This window comes from Protopterus annectens, chromosome 7.part0 (assembly GCF_019279795.1).
Source record: "Protopterus annectens isolate FY-2018-M chromosome 7.part0, PAN1.0, whole genome shotgun sequence".
Classification (NCBI taxonomy): domain Eukaryota; kingdom Metazoa; phylum Chordata; order Ceratodontiformes; family Protopteridae; genus Protopterus; species Protopterus annectens.
In genome coordinates this window covers 872372862-872385706 of record NC_056739.1, presented here as the reverse complement: position 1 = coordinate 872385706, position 12845 = coordinate 872372862, and the positions used below count along the sequence as shown (strand labels likewise).

At 41.8% G+C, this 12845-nt stretch overlaps 1 protein-coding gene across 1 annotated transcript in view; it reads left to right on the top strand.

Moving 5' to 3' along the window:
• Positions 1–12845, top strand: part of HACD3 (3-hydroxyacyl-CoA dehydratase 3) — a 1036541-nt gene that overhangs the window by 656027 nt on the left and 367669 nt on the right. The window contains exon 7 of the mRNA XM_044076349.1: positions 6158–6285. Within this exon, the coding sequence (XP_043932284.1) occupies positions 6158–6285 (128 nt within the window). The remainder of the gene's footprint in view (positions 1–6157; positions 6286–12845) is intronic.

The window sequence follows — 12845 nt, the reverse complement described above, 5'->3', positions numbered from 1 at the left end:
GTGATCTCTGCCTGACATAGAAGGCCACGTCCAGCCCAGAATTGATGGACATGCTCCACCTAAAGAAAACCTTATCCCCTCGAGCGACACGCTCTAAGGATCTAAACCTCACCACAACAATAAATTGGACATGCTGAAGGGATAGATACCTGTCCCAGAGACTTCCCATGCTTTGGAACAGGATCCCAATCTACATTAGGCAGAGCTCCTCGCTAACACTCTTCAAAAGAAACCTTGACGAGTGGATGGGAAACAAAAAGTCTACCTCGGGGATCACTTCAGTGGCTTTGCTGGACAGAGGCACAGGGAACCAATCTAAGGGGGTGGCGAAAGCCAACACATTCTGGCTAGACTTATAAATGCCTTTGGGCAGATAGCCTAGTACCCACCTATGAACCTATTTGTAAAGGAGGAGAAGTTCTGGATGGTCACGCTTCAGTCTATTCTCCCATTGTTTGGAATGGGCGATTGGATGTGCTCTATAGATTTCAGGATGCTTACTACCATATCAAAATGGCCAGACCATCCAGAGATCATCTGCGTTTCCGGCTGGGAGCCAGTCACTACCAATTCTGAGCACTGCCCTTTGGACTTGCAACAGCCCCCAGAGTGTTTACCAAATGCATGGCAGTGGTTACGGCTCACCTGAGGCATCTAGGATTAGGCGTGTTTCCGTATCTGGATGACTAGCTCCTTACCGTCGGCTCCAGGCATCAACTCATTCTGCCCAGGGATCATACTTTCAATCTCTCCTCACAGTTAGGCATCACTATCAATTTCGAAAAGTCTGCGTTGTCGCCATCGCAGTCTATCTCCTTTATAGAAGCAGAACTAGACACCACCACCGCCACAGTAAAATTGCCCCTGGACAAAATAGCCACTCTCCGAAACCAGGTTTCAGGCATTTTGCAGAGAAGAAAAGTACCGGCCTCTCAAGTACTGAAGTTACTAGGTACCATGGCAGCTACGCTCATAGCAGTTCCTCTGGGACTTATGCACATGAGTATTCTTCAATGGTTACTCTTCACCCAGTGGTCTTACCAATGACTGCTGATGTCATTCTTAATCTGGTTATGGACTCTTGCAAGAAGGATCTTCGCTGATGGTTGACCAGCCACCAAGTTACAGTGGGTTGACCATTTGTTTCTCCCCCGCCGTCAGCCAAGGTGACCACAGATGCTTCCCTGATTGGGTGGGGGTGGGGGGGCATTTTCAGGGAAAAGCAGCCCAAGGCACCTGGTCGGAGACCGTCACAGTTGCACATCAGTGTTCTAGAGCTGAGAGCGGTGCCTTTGGCATTGCAGCACTTTTAGGAGTCTCTGCCTCTAGGGACGATTGCTATACAGGCAGACAACATGTCTTTGGTCTGGTACATCAACAAGCAAGGGGGAACCAAGTCTTACCCCCTGTGTCGAGAGGCCTTGACAGTTTGGCATTGGGTTGTATCCACCGGGCACTTTCTGATAGCAACGCATATCCCGGGGAAATCAAATGTGATAGTGGACAAACTGAGCAGAGCCATTCTGTTACGGCATGAGTGGTCTCTGAAAGACGAAGTTGTGGAGATGATTTTCTGCAGATGGGGCCAGCCTTGCCACGACTGTTTGCATCCCCTATGAATGCCAAATGCAGAAGCTACTTTGCCCTGAATCCCCCTCCAGGGGACAGCCCAAGGGACTCGCTCATACACGATTGCCCCCCGGGACTCCTGTATGCCTTCCCACCTGTACCCCTGATCCCAAAATTCTTGCAGAAAGCCAAATGCCTGGGAAGGACTGTAATCTTAATAGCCCCTTTTTTTCTTCGACAGATTTGGTTCCCCTTCCTCCGACTCTGTCAACTGGAGGAACCTTGGTTTCTGGACCCAATTCCAGACCTGCTGACACATTCGTCAGGGGCCCTCCATCCCTCCCTTCATGCCCTCAGACGGAGCTTGGCTGCTCTGATTCCCAACCTAGCCAGGTCACATGAATTTTCTTCTGAGGTAGAGCATGTTCTTTTATCTTCGCATAAAGCTTCCACCAGAAAGTTGTATGCTAGTAAATGGAAGCGATTTGCTTTTTGGGCCTCTCAGAATAACATTGACACTTATGTTGCCTCGATTGCTAGTATTCTGGAATTCCTATATAAGCTTTTTCATGAAGGTGCTGCAGCTGCCACTATTAGAGTTCAATTGGCTGCAATTTTGAATTTTCACCTCGGAACTGAAGGTTCTAATTTGATGTCTCACGGATTATGTAGGGCCTTCCTGAAGGGTACTATTCATCTTAGGCTGCCTGTTAGACACCCCTTTACTCCCTGGAGTCTAAATTTTGTGTTGTCATGTGTTATTCTTCCCTCCCCCTTTGAGTCTGCATCATCCTGCCATTTGAAGTTTCTTTCTTGGAAAACTATTTTCTTGGTGGCACCTCAGCACATAGGGTGTCTGAGCTTCAAACACTTTCTATCAAACCCCCATATTTGTTTTCTCACCAAGACAGTATCACTGAGGACTAATCCTTAATTCCTACCAAAGGTGTGTTCCGAGACTAACCTGAATGAAACTATCGAACTTCCAACCTTTCATTCTAATAAGTTGGAGTACATGTTGCATAAACTTGATGTCCCAGACAATTGAGATTCTATTTGGGCAGGACAAAAGAATTTAGAAGATCTGATCAACTCTTTGCATCTCATGCTGATGCTAAGAAAGGATTACCAGTCTCTAAAGTTACCCTTTCCAAATGGTTGGTTGACTGCATTAAATTTATATACTCTTCAGCAAACCTCACATTAGAGCATGGTGTGAAGGCGCACTCTACTGGAGCTGTTTCCACTTCTGCAGCTCGATTGCCTTTGGACACTATGTGCAGCTGCCACTAGATCTAAGCCGCATATCTTTATCACTCATTACACAGTGGACCGGGCCTCCAGGGACATGGCTTCCTTTGGTTCCACTGTCCTCAGGAATGTCCTCCCTTGAGCCACCCAGGATTAGGGTGCTTGGTATGCCACCCATGTGTAAGAATGAACAGCGAAATTGAACAGCTTCCCATAAAGAAGTTATGTAATTACTATAATGTTCCATTTGAGTTGTTCATCTCGCCTTCATTACATTCCCACCCACCTTCCCCTCCAGGGTCTCGAAGAACGAGTAGACTTGGGGTTCTGGTGGCCTTGTTCTGGGACTTCCAACTCAAGTTGGAGTATTTCTTGGGTTATATCTGTGCATGCTGGGTTCAGCAAACTTGATCTGAGGTAGGATGGAGAGCATCATGGGATAGGGACCTGGTCTTGAGCTCGTCTGAGATCTTCAGCTAGTAAAGCGTCCGACTCTGATCCGATAGATCGGCTCTGAACCCATGTGTAAGAATGAAGGCGAGATGAACTCGCGTGGAATGTTATGGTAAGTACATAACTTCTTTTTTATTATCAAGGAACAATCTATGTCTAAACGCACTGTTTCCAGGTGGTTGCCTTGCAACTATTGCTTATTGTTGTTCCTTACATGGAAAGTAGATTTCAGGCAGTATCAAGGCACATTCTTCTAGAACCTTGTCTTATTCGATGACATACTGGAAAGGGAGGGGACTCTAGAAACATTATAGAGGCAGTTTCATAGTCCTCTGTACATACTTTTAGAAAGGATAACAAATCTGACTCCTTTTTGAGATCTAGGTGTTACTTTGCTAGGGTCATTTTCCAGGGGCTCTAGGATCCATATCCTTCCTCCTCCCAAGTTGGATAGTCTTTGGTAATCAACCCATATGGCTTAAAGGCTGCAGCAGTAGCGGAAATGATGAACCTAGTACAGTTGTGTACTTTTAAGAATAGATGTTCAAAATTTTCACTGCTGCATTAGTGGCACCTACCCTCCATCCCCTTAGTCTTGTATATAGCTGTAGTTGGAATAAAAAGAAGGGTTGTGTTTGTTTTTACTTCATATGTTTTGTTGTTGCTATTAGTTGGTTGGTTCAGGATTGTTTGGCTCCTCTCTCCTTGTATGACCAAGAAAGTCCTGAAGAAATCTTCATTCTGATTGCTGATTTCCCTCCTTGGAATTGCTCCATCAGTAGTCAGACTGAAGGTGTGGATGGGACCCAGAGCTTTTTGAAGCTGGCCAGTTGTTTCCTAGGCAGAAAACTACCCAAGTAATAAAGTCAACTGCAGCAGTGAGGAATTTGAACGTCTTCTGTTATGCGTAAGTGCAGTTTACACTGCTGCACTTTCTTGACCCCGCAACCTCTAGGGATCCAGCAAACTTCATAAGCTCAGCATCCTGGCAGACATTGAGTTTCTTTTAAGTTTGTTTTAGAGTGTTTAAATAAAATATTCCTTGCTCTTTTGATAATCATACTGAGCTGTTTAATATCTACCTGAATTACCATGGATTTGGACAGACAGGACTCTACTATATCATCTGAAGGAAGAAATCTCAGGAGTGCAGTATCCTCTCATGCTTTGTTGCCTCTCTTCATTAACCTCAAGCATCAAGAGTTTTCTTCATTGCTTGTCTCTCACTGTCAAGTGGGCCGTGTCCAACAGATGAACCCCTAAGATGGTGGCATTATGGGGTCTTGCTTTTTATTACAACATATCCTCTTGTTTCCACCCAATTGGTATGGGAAATGCAGTAATATCAATATAAAAAATGCATTAGATTGCCTGTTTGCCTCAGTCTTGTCCTCTAGTCCAGTGTTTTTCAACCACCGGTCCATTAAAAATTTCCTGTTGGTCTGTGAAAGACTAGAGCCCGCTGGCCAGGAGACTTTTTTTTTTTCTTTTAAGGGAGTGTGTGACCTGTTTTCGTCTTCTGCATCTGTGCCGTCCTACTGTTTGTCTTCGTGGAATTTGAATGCCAGAAGAATTTGAAATGCAGACCAAGAAAGGACAAGTGAGAGGTAGCTGTGTGTGTGTTTAGGTGGTAGGTAGATAGGGGTGCGTAGGAGCATGCGTGTGTGTAAAGAGGGAGTGGAAGGTGTCTCTCAACTGTCTGGATTTTTGCCTCATATTTTTTGTCTGTTCCTCATAAAATTTGTGTTTTTTTGGGCTTACTGTGGCAAATCCATGAGAGCAGAATTCACTAAATAATGACAGGCATTTGAGTTTCAGATTTCATATCCTTCAAAGAATTAACAATAATAGTACCTTTTTTTCTAGCAATATTTAAAGTTTGTCCCAGTTTGTCTGACCATTATTTTTGGCATTGCCCAGATTTTTTTTTTTTTGTGCTAAGAGGTTTTTTGTGTGCAAGTAAGAGGGAGGAGGGAGTGTGGGAATGTGTCTGTGTGTGTGTGTCTTTGTGTGTGTCATACCTTTCAGCCATCCAGATGTTTGCCCCATATTTTTAGGCTGTTCCTCCATCAAAATGACTGTAGTGTCAGACTTCATATTCTTTGGCATACAGCACTCAAACAGTGATTGTTTTAACTGGTTCCTTATTAAAAAAAAAAAAAAAAAAAAAAGTTTTTTATTTCTGCCTTAGCAGTCCCCAAAATAATTCTCCTATTTTCATCGGTCCCCAAGTGTAAAAAGGTTGAAAACCACTGCTGTAGCCTCTACTGGGTAGAGACGGCCAGGATGCAGAAAGGCCCATACCTACACATCAGGGGAGTTGGTATGACTACCCCCCTGTTCCTCTTGGCCGACCATTCTCCCTCCAAACTTCTTAATCAAGCTTAGTTATTTCTATCCAATCAGGACAATATACTTATTTTTTTATTTCCCAGGGTGTAGTACATACACACTTAGTGATGTCTGGTTGAAAGCTCTTATGAACCCTTTCAGATATATTAAGGGTAATTGTGAGCTCAGCATACAGACCTAAAGCTGTCTAGCAGGGGAAGACGAGGATGTTGAATACAGTGTAGATTACAGTGGCAGCCTGTTAAGGAGATAGCATGAAGTGCAGACTAGATGGAGCAAAACACTTTGTGTCTCATTACCTTTTCTGTAGTACCTTCATTTTAAATGTTTCTGCATCTGTGGCAGTTTTATTGCAGCTGTTTTTGTGTAGTCATATTTATTGCATTCAGTAGTTTAAATAAATAATACTGAATCAGCATTGTTAAAGTAGTTTGTTTTGGGGGAAGTTGTAGACCTCACCAACAGAAACTTTGCAAAATGTAACTGTTGCATACTAAGAACTGATTTTATTTTGTTTTTCATTATTTTTCAGATTCGTTTTATGATACTTTCCATACGACTGCCGACATGATGTATTTCTGCCAGATGCTGGCAGTTGCTGAAATTGTACATGCATTAATGGGCTTAACAAAGACTGCAGTTATACCTTGTTTAATCCAGGTATTGACATGTTTTCAAGACATTATTTCAGACAGATAATGTTGTTGCGAAACCACAGAACAGCATATGAACAGATGCATAGTGAAGAGTAAGGTGCCATATTACTGCTTAGGAAATGATTGTTTACTTATGTCCATTTTTAATACACGTTTTAACATTGTGTTCAGGGTTGCTTAGCAGCTTTTATCAAATTTTGTGCAACTTTTTCATTGTGTACACCTGTGGTTTGCTTAGGCCCCCCATGAGTGTTAAACACATTTTTGTATTTTGTCTGCTATGAATGCTTACAACTTTGTGTTTTGTCCATCTATATCACTCAGAACAAGTGAATGTAGCATAACGTGTGTATAACCAACATTTGATTTCAGGACATACTGTGTGTGTTTAACCAACTTTTGATTTCAGGTGCAATCTGCATATAATGAGAACAGTGTTTTGACTCACAGTTCTTGGTTCTTCCATTCAGTTTTGTCTGGAGTTTGTGTGATCTCTTCGAGTCTTGTCACTGTTTTTGCTGGGGATTGTGGTCTCCTTTATCCAAAGACTATGGTAACCGGTGAATCGGTGATATCAAATTGCCATTTGTGTGTTTGTATGTTCAGTGAATTCTGAGCTGGACTAGCATCCTGTTCTGGATTGGTTCCATGCCTTGTACCTGTTGCCTCTGTCGAATAAGTTCAGGTTCCCATAACCCTGAATATGATAAAGTGGGGTGGCAGGAAATTAATACACGAGACCCAGCAAGGCCTTGTATGTATTTATGAGCAGAATAGCAGTAGTGATATACTGGTTGTGCATGAATGTACTTGTATTATAGTGCTAAAACACTTCTGTAAAATTAATATACATTTTCAGTGCTGTGAAATTCTTGTGTCTGCATTGGCTATATGAATGTGTTATAAACACACTTATCTTAAATGCATTTGCATTTAGAAGTATGACATCCACAGTTTAATAGACTAAATATTTAATCAATGTATTCAATACCTGTAATAGTCAAACCCAGGTCTTTTGTGAGTCTGAAACTATATTTAATTATATTATTTCCAGATACATACAGAAGTCAGAATGATAACCATATACATGATAAATCCATTTCTGTTGTGTAGTTATCTGTCATTGTATGTTTTGAATTGTATTTAAGTGTGTGCATTTTCTTGTTATTGCTGTTTTGTACATGGGTGTATTCTGAGAAGTGCGATGCTGTTTTTGTGTATCCTTTTCTTGTTTGCTTTTTAACTTTTGCTTTATAGTTGTAGACAAATCAAAGTCCCTTGGCTGTTAAATTACTGAAGCTTTATCATCTTTGGGGAAGGATACTGTTAATGGTATATTCTAATAATTAGTTCACCCACATTTTGCATGGATTTTCCACAAATGCCGATTTCACACTTTTCGTAGGAAGTTATATAGATAAATCTTCATAGGAACTGATATAAGTAGTGTGAAGCTTATTTGTCCTAGTCTTTTGTTAATTCTTGCTTTTCTTAATGTTGCCCCTATGGGAGCAAGTAGAATTTTTTAAACAGTTGTTTTGTTTTCTAGTCGATAATTCTTTGAAGGTACTGATGAGACTGGATTATGCTGTCAAGGTTTATAAGCAGTTGTAACAAGTGTGTTTTTTTTGCAGGAAGATTGTGTCAGATGTTTTTGTTTTTTTGGTAAAACCACAATATAGAAGAATATGAACATCTGTGCTAAGTTCAAACAGGCCACAGCGTTGGAAATGTAAGGCTTCAAATTCTTTCTTGACTAACACCTAAAAACTTTGAAAATAAATTAAAAGTCCTTTTCTAAGCAAATAGAGAAAGCAGAAATGAAGGAGATGGAGAGGTCTTAATCTTGCAATGTGAAGAAGGAATACGTGCCCCTAGACTGGTAACCACTGCTGTCTACCAGCTATTCTGAGGGCTAGTACATTGAAGTTAGCTGTCACGCTACACAACAGATTAAATTTTGTCCTGTAGGTATCTGCCAGTCAGGCTTATTCTGTAAGCCATCTGATTCTATATGGCACATTGTCACGTCATGGAACTCTTTATCACTTCTACCTCTGTGATCCAGTCCATTATTTAAAAATGCCACCTGAAACTGCTTGGACAAATTACATTGAGTTTTTACTTGGAAAAATCATAGGGCCTGAAAACTCATATTATTCAGAAAGACTTCATGAACTGCATTGTTTCATTTTTTTGTGTGTTGCTTAGAGGTGACCTGTGCCTGGTCTGCAAGCAGGTTTTTGAAACAATCAGACTTCCTGAAGGCCAGCAGGGGAGAAGCTTGGCAGTTACATACATTGAGAAACTGGCAATGGTTTCATCAGAATTATATTCATTATTTTTTTTTTTACTTTATTGGATGAAAATTAACTTTAAATGTTTTTCATATGGATTACCGTTAGTCATGATTTTTGGGGTACTGCAGGTGAGGTTCCACATATGACCTGACTTCCGGAGTTTTGCATTCTTAGCTCCCATGGTTGGGCTGACTCTTCCCAAGGATGTTACCATGCAAATAAAAATGTAAATAGAGTTTAAGCCATAGTATTTTATTCCTGCTACTAGTACTGGACACCTCCTCTGTTCCTTGGCGGTTTTTTTTACATTTGGTTATTTGGTCATGAATATAGACCTGGCACATAAGCACTTTTTACTTTTCATTGCCTAGATTATTGCTGCTAATTAATTTTTTTTGAGTTGGCATTCTTTGGCTTAGAATAGCATAATGTGCTTACTCCTGAAAAAGGAAGCATGTGTGTGTCACGGTCCCCATAGGAACTTACACAAACAGTGGGTGTTTTGCATAGTGACTGCCCACAATGTACTTCTATTTTTGATTGGCAGTGTGTATGGGACTTCCTAATTGGTCTAGTTTTACATAACATACCTACAAACATTTCAGGTACTGGCAATAATGCCCTTTTAGCCTGACTGTGTACCAAAACAGTCATCGCCATAATGTGTCAAAGTTGATCTTAAAAAGTATCTAAACTAGTGCCTGTTTTAATACAGTTTGGCAGTGTATTCCATGCATCAGCTACTCTCTTGGAGAACCAATTGGTACAGCTCTCATTATGGTATAATCTGCCACACATGTCTGACTATATATTCTACTACAATTTGGGCAGCCGTGGTGGTGCAGTGGTTAACGTTGTAACCTCACAGCAAGAGGTTCTCCGATCTGATTCTCAGCTAAGGTGCCTACTGTGCTGAATCTGTATTTCCTCCATGCAGTTGTGTGCGTTTCCTCCGGGTACTCTGGTTTCCTCCTACATTTCAAAGACAGGGTGGATTGGACACTCATAAATTGACTGTAGGTGGGAGTGTGTGTGCGCACGAATGAGTGGTACAGATGGACTACCATGGCAGAGCTAGCCATCTGGCTGTGTAAACTTTGGCTTAGGATGATTGTCACTGTTGTAGCAACATCCGGACCCCATGTGCAAAAAATGGGGAAAAAAGGGGTAGAGGATGGATGGATGAAACTGGTAGCATTATCTGTACCTACCTCCAAAATTCTATGACTCGTGTACGAGTGAATGTTGGTGCCCATTGGTGGTGGGGTGGGAGGGTATGATTCACTCCATGTATGACCAGGAGTGAGGACATCGTAAAGAATCATCTGTACTCACCTGCCTTTCTGGCTATTGTGTCCTTTTTTGTGTAGTTAAATGCAGACAGGCAATTTTATCTTTCTTTTCTATTGCCTGCATTTTTAGGGCTACTGTTTCTATTCCTTGTGTCTTACAGGTGATGACTGTGTGAACTCAGTCCTTTTTTATCATATGAAAGCTAAGAAGTTAGATTGAAATTAGGCTAATGATAAGATGCTAACAAATCTCATCTCTAAATATCTTGGCTATTAAATTCGAAGAGAAGATCCACAGGTCACACTCAGTTCAGCTAAAAATTAAGTTTTGTTCAGCAGATGAGCACCGATTAGAAATGTGTGGACAGTGCGAGTTACATTTTGTATTTATTAGGAACCAGATGGGACATGGCTTAGTGGAGGACATGTTCCTGGGAATGGTTGTGCTTAGTGGGGGGGGGGTGTCATTGGTCGTGCCTCTCTTCTATTGCGGCTTACAAATTACAGATTTTGAAAGGCTTAAACTTGCAGCTGTTAACCAACTTTAAAAATATCAAATAACCAGAAAACTAAACGGAAAAATAATTCTCCAAGCCATTGTATGGTTAAAACGTGACCATAAATATTAATAATTAAAAACATGGTGCATAAGAAATCAGCCCTGAGAAATTGTTCTTATCACTGGCTCATTTCTTTCTTTTATAGTAAAAGCATTATGAAGGGATCTTCTACTGTCTCACGTAAATGGGAGGGATTTGTAAACTATTCTAATTTTGTGGCTCTTAAGGAGATTATTCATCATATCTGCCAGTGCTTATTTAGGAGCAGCTTGTCAGAGAGAGAAAACAACCATTTAGACTTTCTTGGTGTAATATATCTTATTGAAGGATGAGATGGGAGGATTGCTGTCCATTGCCCTGAAAGATAACTTTAAGGAAATGTACTGGAACTCTTACCTGCCTTGATGGTTGCTTGGAGGGGGTGGGGGGGGACTGGCTTCCTGAGCCAATAATTGATTTAACGGATGCTTTACTGGGTTTAGCATGCACTGTTTTTGAGTGAGTGTAAAATAAGCTGAAAGAGGTGCCAAGGGAACGGGTGAAATTGAGTAAGAACTGAGCCTCTCAAGAATTATGGGGCTGAGCTGTGTGTTTGTTGGGGTGAAATATGGCAAAGGCTGATTTTGCCAGGGTGCGTCTAGGAGAGTCTTGGGGTCGAGTCCTGTCTTTGGAGTGATAGCGAGGGCTTCCATGTGGCCTTATAATAGAGTGGTCCTAAATCGAGTTTCCCTCGTCTAGGGAAATTATGGAGCACTGTAGATGCCCTTCTATTCTCATGTTGCAGTATTGTGTACTCTTGATTTTCCTCCTTTTGCTACCCAAACGTCCAGCCAGTATTCAAAAGCTTGAAGTCACCACAAGGTGCGTGGGACATCTGATGTGGCTAGAGGTACATGGGCCATAAAAGTGATATCTGTATGCATCAGACCTCAGAACTTTTCTGCCGCCAGTCGAACATCAGCTGTTCCTGACGTACCACCTGTCAGATCCAGAATATTAAGCTAAGTACCCCGTTGGGGAAATTTTCTTTTTGGGGAATTCTTCCAGGCCACCACCCTCTACCTCATAGTGAGCTTTGGCACTCACCCAAGAGTACAGAATACTGCAACATGAGAAAAGAAGGATATAGAATAGTTGTGTAAAGTCTTACCATAACCATAGATGTCCTTCTCTTCCACTTGGCAATATTCCTTCCCTGCCTGTTTACATTATGGCTCTTCTTGAATGGCACTGAACTTGCACAATTTGCTCTGGGACTGGGGTGCTCAGTTCTGAGATCTGGTGCATGGAGACATCACTTTTATGGCCCATGTACCTCTAGCCACGTCAGACGTCCCCATGCAATCTAGCAGTGACTAAAAGAGGGTCTTACACAAACAAATGATTGGTGCCAAAGTCATGGCCTTAAACTCCGTATGAAAAATGTGTTGTCATTCCTTTCATTGAAAGCAATGTTCCTGCTTAACTACCAGATCAGTAGCAACACCTTAAGTATGCACTCAGCGGTGAGAGACCTGGGCACACAGGTTGACAGCAGTCTTACCTTTGACTACCATGTCTATACAGTGTTAAGGGTATTCTATGTTGCTCATCTCATAAGTAAGGGCATTGCCTCTTGAAAAAAAAGAAGTTACTACCTCCCTGTACTTTACTGTCTTCATGCCAATAATTGGGTACAGCGCCCCTTTCAGTATGTTCCTTTCTAAGCAACAATTGGAGAAACTACAAAGGTTCCTCACAAGGAATATTCAAGGTCTTCACCATCTGTCCTATGGGGACTGTCTGAACTCAGTGTCACTTAATTATATTTCATATAGACTACTCAGAGGTGATCTCCACTTTGCATATAAGGCTATCTCTGACCCTGCATTATTGGGAATACTTCGTATCTGAAAGTCAAGTGGTATACAGGTTACTCTCTCTAAAGACCTTAACCTGGTATGTGATGGTAATAATACCTGCTGGAGGGACAGATTTGTCTCCCAAAGGTTACCACACCTTTGGAACAGACTTCCACTTCATATTAAACAGAGCACCTCTTTAGCCCTCTTCAGGCTCTATCTGGACGAGTAGATGTGTTAACATAAATTCACCTCTGGGGTTCTACTTGTGTCCCTCTTGGACGGGAGCAGTAGGTGCTGATCATGGAAATAATGGTAAGAACTTGGCTGGGCTTGTAAGGGCCCTAGGGCCATTAGCCTATTAATTTCCTATGATCCTGTGTGTGGTCTGTGTATACATGTGTGTGTGTGTGTGTGTGCGCGCGTCTGTGTATATGTGTGCATGTGTATGTATGTGCATATGCATGTGTATGTGTGCATGTGCGTGCATATGCATGTGTATGTGCGTGCATGAGCGTGTGTATGTGCGTGTGTGTATAAATGTGCATGCATATGCATGTGTGCATTCATG